The 15,854-nt window shown below is 45.8% G+C and overlaps 1 protein-coding gene across 1 annotated transcript; it reads right to left on the bottom strand.

The window, feature by feature from the left end:
• Positions 1-828: 828 nt before the first annotated feature.
• Positions 829-2,093, bottom strand: LOC101279684 (melanoma-associated antigen B4-like). The gene has a single exon (XM_004283093.3). The coding sequence runs from the start codon at positions 2,091-2,093 to the stop codon at positions 948-950; it is 1,146 nt and encodes a 381-aa protein (XP_004283141.3). The 3' UTR covers positions 829-947.
• Positions 2,094-15,854: the final 13,761 nt, after the last annotated feature.

The raw sequence follows: 15,854 nt of genomic DNA, 5'->3' as shown, positions 1-15,854 counted from the left end.
TGTTACTGTATTCCAAAACAGTGCTTTGGGAACAGGGCCCCTTTTATCCCATGAGATACATTTTGGAGTGGTGAGAAGAAAAATGAATTAAAAGACGTAAGGTCTGGCTTAGGCTGGGAGGAGTGGAAGAGTGTAGGCTCTAGACTATTCCAGACCAGGGGACTAGACCCAGCAAGGTCACTTAATCAGTCTTGTGAACTTGAGACACCTGCAACTTATTCACCTGTGAAGGGAGTTTGCTAAATCCTATCCTGCGTGAATGTTGGAATGTTCTGTACTACATGTAAAGCAGTGGCATACTCATTACGCAATATTGGGTTTTTGATGAATGGCAGTTATGATATGATTATTATGAACCCCAAAGTACCACCCTCCCATCAGTTTATTTTTAATCCAGTAGGTAGCAGAGAATATGCAGTGCACTAGGGCAAAAGAAACAAATACAAATGAGCTAAATCAGTCAAAGTATCTTTTATTTCTACCAAAAGAAAGTTTAAACAAAATAAGGCAAACCACGAGTTAAATGGCTTTTACTCTGTTTTCTCCATTTTTTGTTCCTAAATATTTTGTGGTCGCCTTTCACATTTCCATGACAATGTCTATTGCAGTGCCATGTTTTCTACTTCTGGATCATACAGAAAATATAGATGGTTTGTGAATTCCTTTTACATATACCAAAACTGTAACTTTAGAACTCTTTAAACAGCAGTAAATATGCAAGCAGTGGTCATTCAGGAATTCCTATTCTTAAGAAAACACACTATTAGAAGAAAAAAACATTTGAAAAACCCTAAATCAATCAATAATATATAGAAGTTACTAGTTTAAAACAGGAAGATAAATAAGATCTATACTTTGTTCCCTCCACCCCTACTACTCTGCACTATTTAGGAGCCTGACTGCTTTCTTCCAAAACAAAGTGAGCTAACGGCCCACGGCCTCCCTCGCTACATGTGGGAGGAGCTGCGGGCCTTGGCCTTGGAAGGGGCTCTGCCCTCTGCAAGAGCTGCAGCCCTGGCCGCGGCTCTCTCTTCCTCATCTTTCAGAGCCTCCTCATAGAGATCTGGTAAGGCACTGGGGACGGTACCGATGATCTTGGCCAAAAACTCCAGCACTTTCATCTTGCTGGTTTCAGCGTGGGCTCTCGGGCCCCACAGGAACTCATAGCGTGGAGGATCGCTGTCGGGCACCTGGCGGTACGTCAGGTACTTCTGCTGCACGAAATCTTTGCTGATGAGCCTCCCGGGATCCCCGAAGATCAAGTGCCTCCTCCCAGCATGGTAACCCAACGCATTGAGGAATTTCCAGAGCTCCTCTTCGGTGGCACGGTTGCCCTTCATGAAGATCGCGCCCAGGACAGTCATCAGGAGGCCGGACGTGGGCATCCTGAACTCATCACTCGGACTTGCGTCGCTGGGGAGGACCATCTTGCTGATGAGGGCGTAGGAGTGACTGCTGGGGTCGACTTCCTTCAGCTCGAGGCCAAAGACAGCCTCCATGATATTAGAGGCTCTGCTGAGGATCTGAGGGAAGCGCTTCTTGTACTTCTTGTTGAGAGTCTTCAGCAGTGCTGCCTGCAGGATGGGCTCCTTCGTTATGTACTTCTCCAGCAGGATCTCCACGAACATTGTGGACTTCCTTCTCAGAGGATCTCTGCAACTGCTGCGAACGGAAGGTGCTGCCTGGGAGGTACCTGCACTTTTCTCATCTTGGCTCTGGGCACCCTCTTCAGATCCTGGGCATGAAACTCCTTCATCACGAGAGGTAGTGGCTGGGGCTCCCTGAGGCTCCTGGTGAGTGCCAGCAGCAGGGGAGCTCGGGGAAGTATCCCGAGAAACAGAAGCGGGGGAAGACGGCGACTCTTGTATCTCTTCTGCCGCCGCCGCCTCCTCAGTGGCCTGGGCACCCTTGAGACTCTGAGTCTCCCCCCGGGCCTGGTGGCGTTTCTTGCGGCCATGGCGCTTGTTCCTCCGGCGCCGAGGCATGATGACACAGGTCAGGGCCAGCAGGCGGGAGTGTGCGCAGGAAGGCAGGCAACGAGGGCACCTGGGGGAGGGACAAGGAGATGCTGTGAGCACCTTCAGCGGGGACATTCCTCCCTGGCTTTAACCAAGGCCGCCTCTGCAGGGTCCTGGAGGGCACTGCCCGAGGACCCACAGGGCTCCTGTTCTCGTGCTCAGCCTGTCCCCTGAGACCCCTGTGGAGGACAGTAGAGTGAGCCTTGGGGCACAGCCAGCCAGCCCTGCCTGGGCGGTATGGGGGTGACAGTGGGGGCTGGCAGGGGAGGTAGGTCCCCTCGGTTCCCATTCAGAATCCGGATGATGGTTGTTGGCAAGACTCCCCCACCCCCCCAGCTGCTCTGAAGTTGACACCAGCATCTTCCACGACACCCAAGAGGAGGAAAGGCGGGAGCGTTCAGCCCACCACCGAAGGGTCCTGGGACCCTCCGTTCTGCTGCCTGGTGGCTGCCCCTTCAGAACAAAGCTCTAACTTCCCTCGAACCTGGCAGTGGAAATTACGGGCAGTCTCAGCCTGAAGCTGGCAGAGGAAATTACGGGCAGTCTCAGCCTGACAGTCCTTTCTTGGGAGTCTAAGGGTTGACAGGAGGGGACGGGCCACATTCTCTCTTGTCCCTTCTCTTCGGGGTGGGTGACTCTCTCAGTCCTCACTCGGGGTCCTCCCTGGACGGCCGGTGCAGCCTGGAGCTCCTCTCTTGCCCCGAGGGCCATCTGCTCGCACCAGTGCCGGCACCTCCTTGCGTCCCATTCGGAGGCGGTGAGGGTGACCACGCGGCCGCATGTGGCAGAGTTTTACCAGGCCTGCAGCGTGCGGCAGACAGGTCGAGGCCCTGCGGCTGGCGGCCCCACTGGCCCTCACTCAAGGGCTTGGGCTGACTCTTGGGAGTGCTTAGGGACGCGCCTTCTGCTGGCCTGCACCTCCCCTCTCAGACAGCAGCCCTCCCTCCTCCGTGTGTGGCCAGAAGGAAGCGGCTGACAACAGGGGAGGGGCTCTGAGGTGCCCTTGCGACGGGGAGGACGGTCCTCGCCCTGACTCCTCCCGTGCCCTGGAAATCCTCCCTCTGCTGACCTGCGGCCAGCCCCTCAGGACAAGGCCCCCTCCTCCCTGGGCCTCCCGCGTCTGTCCGTCCGTCCGCGTTCGCACTGAGGGAGCCCCTCGGTCTTTAGACCTGCCCGGAGGCTCCCAGGCCGACGTCAGGGGCGGGGTCCGCGTGGCCGCCATTCTGGGGTGTGGAGCCCTGCGGTCCCCAGGAGGGTCCCGTCCTTCACTCCACAGGGCCTGGGGCGCTCCCTCTACTGAGCTGAGCCAGGGTCCACCAGCCTCAGAGCGAGGCCTTCCTTGCCCGAGACCCCGCGGGGGAAGCGGATGGACTTTGGGCCTAACAGCCAGGCCCGAGCCTCTGGGGCCGAGAGCAGGGGCGGGGTGGGCGGGGCCTGTGTGGCCGCCTCTTTTCGGAGGGAATGGGGATTGGGGGTGTCGGGGGCGTGTCCCCGCACTTCTAACTGGGGTCACCTCACACCTTGACACCTGACGAGACGTGGCACTCCTCCTGTGGCTCACCCTCCCTGGACGGCAGCTCTCAAAAATGGCGCGGCCCCACAGCGCGGTTACGAGGAAGTCACATCCGGTCCTGCGCATCTGGGCTCCAGGAGGACAGCACGGGCGGGCCCGGGGCGGGGCCGGGGCAGGGCGGGACTGGGGGTGGGGGGTGGTTCCGGGGGAGCTTCCCTTAGGCCTGGCACGAGGGCCTTCCATTGACTCTTGGCAGTTCTTCGGACATTTCTCTCTGCTGAGCTGAGTCAGCAGGCGTCACAGCTTGGCTCTCATTTCTGTCGGCGCCCTCAGCCGGAAGTATCTGGGACCCTGAGCCTCACAGCCATGCCTGGGTCCCCCGAGACTGACAGTGAGGGCTCTTTGGGGCCCTCTCTTCTGTGGTGGATGCTGCTCTCAGTCCTCTCTCAGTGTCTTCTCTTGACTCCCTGTAGGTGCTGGGCTACCTCCCGTCTGCTGACCTGCGGCCAAGGCCTCACATCAAAGACATCAACTCCCTGAGACTGCTGGTGTGAAGTGCAGGCACATCTCATCTGGACCCTTCTGCCTGGAGCCTCCCAGACATGGCTGCTGCAGGTAAGATGAGCGGAGGGGAACGGAGGCGAGACTCTCTTCTGTGGTTTGGAGCCCGTCAGGTCTCACTCAAGGTCCTCACATTGACTGCTGGCGGGGCCTGCGATTCCTTCCTTCTCTGGTATGAATCCATCCCTGTCCCCAGCCATGCCCCACAGAATCCCAGAGGAGTTAGTGAAGGGGCGCCTTAGCCTGCCAGTTCCCACTGTGGTCTCTCTTTGTTGACAGCAGGGGCATTGCCCAAAAGTTCAGAAATGAATTTCTGTCCTTTTGTACAACTACTGTGTTACTTGCTTTTCTCTTTTAGTCCGTGTGCGATGGTCTATTAAGATGATCACTTAAAAAGGCCAGTTGTCATGCACTAAGAAAGTTTCAGGTGGTTATTTCACAGCCTGTGGACCATACTGCCACATCCAGCCCAGTCTTTGGTGTCCCATGCTCCTGGCATGCGGGCTCTGAAATGCTGCCTCAGATTCCTTCAGTGAAGCAGTAGAGATTCATGGTCCCAGAGCACAGTGGAAGAATCAAGGGCTCAACGTTACAGGCTTTTCTCTAATCAATCCTGTCATCTGCCTCTCTTGCAGGCTACAGACCTGTGTCGAATCCAGGGCATCCCCCTACCTGCCCACACTCAGGTTCTAGTTCATGGAGACTTATTGTCCCTCAGGGATTATTTAGTTTTGTGTTTTTGCGTTTGTTAATGTTTTTTCTTTATTCCTTCTGTAATGTTTCCATGGTTGATTTTGGGTACAGGAAAGAGTAGCCCATGTTGGATTGTCATCACCTGCTATGGATAAGGTACTACATCTGTAAATAAATTAAGGAAAATTGATACTCTTACAATGTCTGTGACTGATGAATACACATAACATACTATTCTGGTTGAGACTTCTTTTTCCTAAGTCAATCAGGAAATTCTTATTGTTGCCTCCATGTAGATTATATACATTTTTGTATGGTTTCTTTTTAGGTATGTTTTTTATATTTTTGCTTTTGTCTATTGTGTATTATCTTTTTGCTTTTGTTTTGTTTTTTTTAAACAACTTTATTGGAGTATAATTGCTTTACAATGGTGTGTTAGTTTCTGCTTCATAACAAAGTGAATCAGTTATACGTATACATATGTTCCCATATATCCTCCCTCTTGCATCTCCCTCCCTCCCACCCTCCCTATCCCATCCCTCTATGTGGTCACAAAGCACCGAGCTGATTTCCCTGTGCTTTGCGGCTGCTTCCCACTAGCTATCTCTTTTACGTTTAGTACTGTGTATATGTCCATGCCACTCTTGCACTTTGTCCGAGCTTACCCTTTCCACTCCTCGTATCCTCAAGTCCATTCTCCAGTAGGTCTATGTCTTTATTCCCGTCTTGCCTCTAGGTACTTCATGACCATCTTTTTTTTAATATTTATTTTTTAGGTTCCATTCATATGTGTTAGCATACGGTATTTGTATTTCTCTTTCTGACTTACTTCACTGTGTATGATAGTCTCTAGGTCCATCCACCTTGCTACACATACCTCAGTTTTGTTCCTTTTTATGACTGAGTGATATTCCATTGTATATATGTGCCACATCTTCTTTATCCATTCATCTCTTGGTGGACGCTTAGGTTGCTTCCATGTCCTGCCTATTGTAAATAGAGTTGCAATGAATATTTTGGTACGTGACTCTTTTTGAATTATGGTTTTTTCAGGGTATATGCCCAGTAGTGGGATTGCTGGGTCATATGATAGTTTTTAGGTTTTTAAGGAACGTCCATTTTGTTCTCCATAGTGGCTGTATCAATTTATATTCCCACCAACAGTGCAAGAGGGTTCCCTTTTCTCCACACCCTCTCCAGCATTTACTGTGTGTAGATTTTTTGATGATGGCCATTTTGACCAGTGTGAGATGATATTGCAGTGTAGTTTTGATTTGAATTTCTCTAATGATTAATGATGTTGAGCATTGTTTCATGTGTCTGTTGGCAATCTATATGTCTTCTTTGGAGCCATGTCTGTTTATGTCTTCTGCCCATGTTTGGATTGGGTTGTTTGGTTTTTTCATTTTGAGCTGCATTAGTTGCTTGTATGTTTTGGAGATTAATCCTTTGTCAGTGCCTTCATTTGCAAATATTTTCTCCCATTCTGAGGGCTGTCTTTTCATCTTGTTTATGGTTTCCTTAGGTGTGCAAAAGCTTGTAAGTTTTATTAGGTCCCATTTGTTTATTTTTGTTTTTATGTCCATTTCTCTAGGAGGTGGGTCAAAAAGGGTTTTGCTGTGATTTATGTCATACAGTGTTCTGCCTATGTTTTCCTCTAAGAGTTTGATGGTGTGTGGCCTTACATTTAGGTCTTTAATCCATTTTGAGTTTATTTTGTGTATGGTGTTAGGGAGTGTTCTAATTTCATTCTTGTACATGTAGCTGTCCAGTTTTCCCAGCACAAATTGTTGAAGAGGCTGTCTTTTCTCCACTGTATATTCTTGCCTCCTTTATCAAAGATAAGGTGACCATATGTGTGTGGGTTTATCTCTGGACTTTCTATCTTGTTTCATTGATCAGTATTTGTGTTTCTGTGCCAGTACCGTACTCTCTTGTTCACTGTAGCTTTGTTGTATAGTCTAATGTTAGGGAGCCTGATTCCTCCAGCTCCGTTTTTCTTTCTCAAGGTTACTTTGGCTCTTCGGGATCTTTCGTGTTTCCATACAAATTGTGAAATTTTTTGTTCTAGTTCTGTGAAAAATGCCAGTGGTAGTTTGATAGGGATTGCATCGAATCTGTAGATTGCTTTGGGTAGTAGAGTCATTTTCACAATGTTTGATTTTTTCCGGTCCCAGAACATGGTATATCTCTCCATCTATTTGTATCATCTTTAATTTCTTTCATCAGTGTCTTATAATTTTCTGCCTACAGGTCTTTTGTCTCCTTAGGTAAGTTTATTCCTAGATATTTCATTCTTTTTGTTGCAATCGTGAATGGGAGTGTTTTCTTAACTTCAGTTTCAGATTTTTCATCATTAGTGTATAGGGACGCAAGAGATTTATGTGCATTAATTTTGTATCCTGCTACTTTACCAAATTCATTGATTAGCTCTAGTAGTTTTCTGGTAGCATCTTCAAGGTTCTCTATGTTGAGTATCATGTTATCTGTAAACCGTGAGAGCTTTATTTCTTCTTTTGCTATTTGAATTCCTTTTTCTTCTCTGATTGCTGTGGTTAAAACTTCGAAAACTATGTTGAATAGTAGTGGTGCGAGTGGGCAATGCTGTCTTGTTCCTGATTTAATGGAAATGGTTTCAGTTTTTCACCTTTGAGGACGATGTTGGCTGTGGGTTTGTCATATATGGCCTTTATTATGTTGAGGAAAGTTCCCTCTATGCCTACTTTCTGGAGGGTTTTTATTATCAATGGGTGTTGAACTTTGTCGAAAACTTTCTCTGCGTTTATTGTGATGATCGTATGGTGTTTCTCTTGTAGTTTGTTAATATGGTGTATCACATTGATTGATTTGCATATATTGAAGAATCGTTGTATTCCTGGGATAAACCCCACTGGATCATGGTGTATGTTCCTTTTAATGTGCTGTTGGATTCTGTTTACTAGTATTTTGTTGAGAATTTTTGCATCTATATTCATCAGTAATATTGGCCTGTAGTTTTCTTTCTTTGTGACATCTTTGTGTGGTGTTAGTATCAGAGTGATGGTGGCCTCGTAGAATGAGTTTGGGAGTGTTCCTCCCTCTGCTATATTATGGGAAGAGTTTGAGAAGGATAGGTGTTAGCTGTTCTCGAAATGTTTGATGGAATTCGTTGTGAAGCCATCCGGCCCTTTGATGCTGTTTGTTGGAAGATTCTTAATTGCAGTTTCAATTTCAGTGCTTGTGATAGGCCTATTCAAGTTTTCGATTTCTTCCTGGTTCAGTCTCGCAAGGTTGTGCATTTTAAGAATTTGTCCATTTCTTCCAGGTTGTCCATTTTATTGGCATAGAGTTGCTTGCAGTCATCTCTCATGATCCTTTATATTTCTGCATTGTCAGTTGTTACCCTTTTTCATTTCTACTTTTATTGATTTGAGTCTTCTCACTTTTTTTCTTGGTAAGTCTGGCTAATGGTTTGTCAATTTTGTCTTCTCAAAGAAGCTGCTTTTAAATTTATTGATCTTTGCTATCATTTCTTTTTATTTACTTCTGATCTGATCTTTATGATTTCTTTTCTTCTGCTAACTTTGGGCTTTTTTGTTTTCTTTCTCTAATTGCTTTACGTGTAAGGTTAGATTGTTTATTTGAGATTTCTCTTGTTTCTTGAGGTAGGATTTTATTGCTGTAAACTTCCCTCTTAGAACTGCTTTTGCTGCAACCCATAGGTTTTGGGGCATCGGGTTTCATTGTCATTTGTGTCTAGGTATTTTTTGATTTCCTCTTTGATTTCTTCAGTGATCTGTTGATTAAGTAGTGTGTTGTTTATCCTCCATGTTTTTGTATTTCTTACGGATTTTTTCCTGTAATTGATATCTAGTCTCATAGCGTTGTGGTCGGAAAGATTCTTGATATGATTTCAATTTTCTTAAATTTACCAAGGCTTGATTTGTGACCCAAGATGTGATCTGTCCTGGAGAATGTTCCAGGAGCACTTGAGAAGACTGTGTATTCTGTTGTTTGTGGATGGAATGTCCTATAAATATCAGTTAAATCCATCTTGTTTAAGGTATTTAAAGTTTGTGTTTCCTTATTTATTTTCATTTTGGATGATCTGTCCATTGGTGAAAGTGGGGTGTTAAAGTCCCCTACTATGATTGTGTTACTGTCAGTTTCCCCTTTTATGGATGTTAGTTTTTGCCTTACGTATTGAGGTGCTCCTGTGTTGGGTGCATAAATATGTACAATTTTTATGTCTTCTTCTTTGATTGATTCCTTGATCATTATGTAATGTCCTTCTTTGTCTCTTGTAATAGGCTTTGTTTTAAAGTCTATTGTGTCTGATATGAGAATTGCTACTCCAGCTTTCTTTTGATTTCCATTTGCATGGAATATCTTTTTCCATCCCCTCACTTTCAGTCTGTGTGTCCCTAGGTCTGAAGTGGGTCTTTTGTAGACAGCATATAAACGGGTCTTGTTTTTGTATCCATTCAGCCAATCTGTGTATTTGGTTGGAGCATTTAGTCCATTTACATTTAAGGTAATTCTCGGTATGTATGTTCCTATTCCCATTTTCTTAATTGTTTTGGGTTTATTATTGTAGGTGTTTTCCTTGTCTTGTGTTTCCTGCCTAGAGAAGTTCCTTTAGCATTTGTTGTAAAGCTGGTTTGGTGGTGCTGAATTCTCTTAGCTTTTGCTTGTTTGTAAAGATTTTAATTTCTCCATGAAATCTGAATGAGATTCTTGCTGGGTAGAGTAATCTTGGTTGTAGGTTTTTCTCCTTCATCACTTTAAATATGTCCTGCCACTCCCTTCTGGCTTGCACAGTTCCTGCTGAAAGATCAGCTGTTAACCTTATGGGGATTCCCTTATGTGTTATTTGTTGTTTTTCCCTTGCTGCTTTTAATATTTGTTCTTCTTTATTTAATTTTTGATCCTTTGATTAATATCTCTGTAGGCGTATTTCCTGTATGGGTCTCTCTGTGCTTCCTGGACTTGATTAACTCTTTCCTTTCCCATATTATGGAAGTTTTCAATTATAATCTGTTGAAATATTTTCTCAGTCGCTTTCTTTTCCTCTTCTTCTGGGACCAGTATAATTCAAATGTTTGTGTGTTTAATGGTGTCCTAGAGGTGTCTGAGATTGTCTTCAATTCTTTTCATTCTTCTTTCTTTCTTTCTTTCTTTTTTTTTGTGGTACGCGGGCCTCTCACTGCTGTGGCCTCTCCTGTTGCGGAGCACAGGCCCCGGATGCACAGGCCCAGCGGACATGGCTCTTGGGCCCAGCCGCTCTGCGGCATGCGGGATCCTCCCGGAATGGGCCACAGACCCGTGTCCCATGCATCGGCAGGGGGACTCCGAACCACTGCGCCACCAGGGAAGCCCTCATTCTTCTTTCTTTATTCTGCTCTGCAGTAGTTATTCTCAGTCTTTTATCTTCCAGGTCACTTATCCGTTCTTCTGCCTCAGTTATTCTGTTATTGATCCCTTCTAGAGAATTTTTAATTTCATTTATTGTGTTGTTCATCACTGTTTGTTTGCTCTTTAGTTCTTTCAGGTCCTTCTTAAACGTTTCTTGTATTTTCTGCATTCTATTTCCAAGATTTTGGATCACCTTTACTCTCATTATTCTGAATTCTTTTTCAGGTAAGCTGCCTATTTCCTCTGCATTTGTTAGGTTTGACTGGCTTTTGCCTTGCTTTTCATCTGCTGTGTGTTTCTCTGTCTTCTCATTTTGCTTAATTTACTGTGTTTGGGGTCTCCTTTTCGCAGGCTGCAGGTTCGTAGTTCCCGCTGTTTTTGATGTCTGCCCCCAGTGGCTAAGGTTGGTTCCGTGGGTGGTGTAGGCTTCCTGGTGGAGGGGGCTAGTGCCTGTGTTCTGGTGGATGAGGCTGGATTTTGTCTTTCTGGTGGGCAGGTCCACGTCTGGTGGTGTGTTTTGCGGTGTCTGTGGCCTTATTATGATTTTAGGCAGCCCCTGTGGTAATGGATGGGATTGTGTTCCTGTCTTGCTAGTTGTTTGGCATGAGGTGTCCAGCACTGTAGCTTACTGGTCGTTGAGTGGAACTGGGTCTTGGCGTTGAGATGGATATCTCTGGGAGATATTTGCCATTTTATATGACGTGGAGCTGGGAGGTCTCTTGTAGACCAGTGTCCTGAACTTGGCTCTCCCACCTCAGTGGTATAGCCCTGACGCCTGTTTGGAGCACCAAGAGCCAGTCCTGCACACGGCTCAGAATAAAAGGGAGGGGAAAAAAAGAAAGGAAGAAGATAAAATAAAAAAAATAAAACAAGTATTAAGAAAAAAATTTTTTAAGTAACAAAAAGAAAAATAGACAGAACCCTAGGACAAATGGTAAAAGCACAGCTGTACAGACAAAATCACACACAGAAGCATACACATGCACCCTCACAAAAAATAGAAAAACAGAAAAAAAAATTCGTATCGTTGCTCCCAAAGTCCCCCTCCTCAATTTGGGATGATTTGTTGTCTATTCAGTTATTCACAGATGCAGGGTACATCAAGTTGATTGTGGAGATTTAATCCGCTGCTCCTGAGGCTGCTGGGAGAAATTTCCCTTTCTCTTCTTTGTTCGCACTGCTCCCAGGGTTCAGTTTTGGATTTGGCCCCAACTCTGCCTGTAGGTCGCCTGAGGGCGTCTGTTCTTCGCTCAGACAGGGGTTAAAGGAGCAGCTGCTTCGGGGGCTCTGGCTCACTCAGGCCGGGGGGAGGGAGGCATACGGATGCGGGGCGAGCCTGCGGCAGCAGAGGCCGGTGGGAAGTTGCACCAGCCTGATGCGCACCCTGCGTTCTCCCAGGGGAGTTGTCCCTGGATCACGGGACTCTGGCAGTGGCGGGCTGCACGGTCTCCCGGGTGGGGAGGTGTGGAGAGTGACCTGTACTTGCACACAGGCTTCTTGGTTGCTGCAGCAGCAGCCTTAGCGTCTCATGCCCGTCTCTGGGGTCCGCAGTGATAGCTGTGGCTCGCGCCCATCTCGAGCTCCTTTAAGCAGTGCTCTGAATCCCCTCTCGTGCACCAGGAAACAAAGAGGGAAGAAAGTCTCTTGCCTCTTCGGCAGCTCCATACTTTTTCCCGGACTCCGTCCTGGCTAGCTGTGGCACACTAACCCCTTCAGGCTGTGTTCATGCAGCCAACCCCAGTCCTCTCCCTGGGTTCCGACCTCCGAAGCCCGAGCCTCAGCTCCCACCTCCCACCTGCCCCGGCAGGTGAGCAGACAAGCCTCTCGGGCTGGTGAGTGCTGGTCGGCGCGGATCCTCTGTGCGGGAATCTCTCTGCTCTGCCCTCCGCATCCCTGTTGCTGTGCTCTCCTCCGCAGCTCCGAAGCTTCCCCCCCTCCACCACCCACAGTCGCCGCCCGCGAAGGGGCTTCCTAGTGTGTGGAAACTTTTCCTCCTTCACGGCTCCCTCCCACTGGTGCAGGTCCCGACCCTATCCTTTTGTCTCTGTTCTTTCTTTTTTCTTTTGCCCTACCCAGGTACGTGGGGAGTTTCTTGCCGTTTGGGAGGTCTGGGGTCTTCTGCCAGTGTTCAGTAGGTGTTCTCTAGGAGTTTTTCCACATGTAGATGTATTTCTGATGTATTTGTGGGGAGGAAGGTGATCTCTGCGTGTTACTCTTCCGCCATCTTGAAGCTCCTCAGTCTATGTTTTGTTTTATCAATCTCCAGATGTAGTAGTCTTATAACTAGGTCATCAACATCCCCAGAATCGAGTAAGTTAATTATCAAATCAAAGAGAAAATGGTTTAATCATAGGGAATGTTAGAAAAAGAATGGTTTTTGAAGCCTATCAGTCCTATAGCTCAGTCTTGGCTACTTAACGGCTTTCGCCTAAAGTTGGCTGAGCCTTAGTTTTCCCACTTGTAAAATAGTGATAATGCCTACGTCACGGGATTACTGGATGGATTAAATGGCATCCACAGGTTGACTACTCTTCATTTTCAACTTCAGAGAAATCCCATAAACACTAAATTATAGTCTCTACTCTGTAAAATATGGCCTCTTATCTTTTCCTTGGCTTAAATTTGTTTATGGTCCATAGTGTATTTTGGGAATGTTCTTGAAAGTGTTGCAGTTGGCTTTTTGTAGTCAGCTTTGAATTTGCTCTCCACAAAGTGAAGAAGCAGAAAAGTCAAGTGGTAATGACAAAATGCACTTGCCTGGCCCTGTAATGCAGTTAACCCATAAATCCAAGGACCTCATTTAAGAAAAGGCACTGTATTTGAGTCTGTGTGCCTTCTCCTTAGCCAGTGGCAAGTTTCCTTGGCCTTTATTAAGGGCAAAAAAAGAAAACCTATTCGCCGGGGAGAAAGAAAAAGAAATATTTGGGGTTAAAAGTCTACCTGACTAGCCCTGTAACAACCTTAAAGTCATACTTTCAGTGGCAAGAAAATTCCTCATTTAGTTTTCTTTACTAACCTACCTTTTTCCCCCAAAATAAAAGCAGTATCTTATTTTTAGAGAGCAAAATTTAAATCTAAAGTATTTCATTGTTCAAATAGTTATGAAAAGGCTGCTAAATCTATCATTGTAAATCTCATTTATGTGAATTGAAGGAAATAAAACAAAACACCCACCCTTCTTTTAAACAAATAAGGCACCATAACTAGCACAGTTTCTGGAATCTAACAGATCCCCAACAAATAAATCAGGCCGACGTAATTGTAGCAGTTGTTCAGGCTAAAACTTTTCTATATTCACATACATCCATAGTTCTAAGTTATAAAATTTGAGGTTTTAGAGCCTGTTAATGGAGGTCTAAGGGCAATATGGGTTGGTCAGTTGGTTGGACTTCTGAGACCAGACCCACTTTAATGTATCATTTATGTCAGCTTTTCATTTTCTGCCTGATTTTGTTGCTTACTCTTAAAGAACGGCCTGCCCTCTTTTCTCTTTTCCACCTTGAAGACTCCCTAATGCCACTCCTCAGGTGAATTTGGGGAGTCCTTCCCTAATGCCTCCATAACCACTTATACACTCTCCACTGTGGTACCCCAGTACTGTATTGTAAGTACTTAGTTTTCTCTTGCTGTCTCTCTCCCAGCCCGGCACAAACACACACTTGTCTAGTATGTCCTCCAAAAAGGTCATAAGCTTTGTTCATCAGTGTTTCCACAGCACTTTACACGTGGTAGGCACACAGTAGGTGTTCAGTGTTTGAACTGAGTTTGCTGAATGGATGGATGGAAGAATGAACAAATCTTAAGGGGTTTGAAGCTTCATTGCTTTTCAGTGGAGTCCTCTGATGTCCTCTGAACTATTTTGCTGGTATCTGGAAACCATTAATAACTAGGGAAGAAGGAAAGGGGTTCAAGGAGTGAGAGTCAGCCGTCTTGCCACCTGTCACAACATTAGAAGAGACCTTGTAAACCCAACAGTTAGCTTCTCCATCCTCTACCACCTACCCAAGGAAGGTGTAAGACAGAGTAGGGTTCCAGCTGCTGAGGAGAGATACTGGTGATTTCTCCCATGCCATGGGGGCCACATATGAGTTGTACAAGGCTCAGAATACAAAATTGGAAATGCTTTAGATTCTCCGAAGGTCTTTTTTCCTTCTTTCAAGTTATTGTCAATCAAAGAAGTGCATTCCAAGGTCATAATAAAATGATGCAGGGATTGTTCATGCCACTGTTCCCTGATTACTGCAGTGAATCAAAAATCCATTTTATGTTATTGCAACATGATGGTGCTTGGTTTATTCAGCTGCATACCTAAGAGGGTCTTTGATTAAGCACATGGTCTGGGATTGAGCGAATATTGTCTTACGTACTTCGTACACAGACCTCCCCTTTGCAGATGACCCTCTAATCCCCCCCCAACCCCCAGAAGCACTTCTCACTTGAAAGAAAATTTAACCCAGCTTTATAGGAAAAGAAACACTTTCATCCTACTTGCTTATATTGTCTATTTTCAGCTATGTTTTTCTTTGTACAGTACACTTTCTGGAAGGTGAATGCAGGTGCTCTTCCACATATATTTTCAAGGTATGTTTTTGCTCCAATGACAATTCACTTGTTTCTTATACGGTAAGCTCGGGAGTGTGGTGTTGGTCACAGCTGCTACCCTCTGTTCTTGCAGTTGGCAGCGCACATTCACCAGAGATCACCTACCCTGTTCACCCTCAAGCCCACAGTTGGAGAAAACTGCTTTTATTGTTAAAGCTATTCAGCTGCAATTAAGAGGGCACCTGAGAATTTGTGAACTCTTCAGTCCATTAGTTGCTGCGGCATTAGTGTCTGCGAGTAAAGGTTGCTTGTATCTTTTTAATTACTTAAATTCAATTTAACCTCCAACAGGATTGGCTGGGTCCTTTCCAAGTTGTATGTAGTTCTAGAATCTTAATGACCTTACTTTGGAGAATGCCCTGGGTTTTATTTTGGTGGCTAGCAACACCTATCATGTTCAAAAATTTGCATTTACTGTACTTACTTTGGGATCATTCTATCTTCTATTTTTCCCCTATGAGCTTCTGACACTGATTTACAACATTATGCATGAGAAAGCATTTAATGTACTGGGGATAGCATGAAAGTCCTTGATTAACAGGGTATGTACCTGAATCAGTTATCTGTTGCCACAGTAATGCTGCATAATAAAGTTTTTGGTGACATACAACAACATACATTTATTTAGCTGATCCAGGCAGGGCTTGCTCCTGTGTCTCTAGTCAGGTGACATTTAACCAAGGCAGCTTTCTTGATACTGGCTGGGCTTGCTCAGAGATATCTTGGTATGCTAGCTATTAGCTGATCTAAGATGGCCTTGGCTGGAAAGACAGGAGCACTTCAGCTCTGCTCTACGTGTCTCTCATTTTCCAGCAGGCTGGCCCAAGAATGTTCTTGAAGCAATGGCAAAGGACAGGAGCAAGCAAGCCTACTTGCACAAGCACTTGTCAAGTATCTGCTTGCATCATGTTTGTTCATATCCTATTGGCGAATGCAAGTCAAAGTGAGTAGGAGTAGGTGGGTACTGGAAACTTACGGAGCAAAGGGCACAGAAATTGCGTGGAGTGAAGAACGAGATCCAGTTTCTGCAATCAGTCTGTTGTAGAATCTTCCATTGTCAGCCTGTCTGAAGC

The sequence above is a fragment of the Orcinus orca genome, chromosome X, assembly GCF_937001465.1.
Source record: "Orcinus orca chromosome X, mOrcOrc1.1, whole genome shotgun sequence".
Lineage (NCBI taxonomy): Eukaryota > Metazoa > Chordata > Mammalia > Artiodactyla > Delphinidae > Orcinus > Orcinus orca.
Note: the sequence above shows the minus strand (reverse complement) of the source record. Positions and strands in the feature narration are given on the sequence as shown.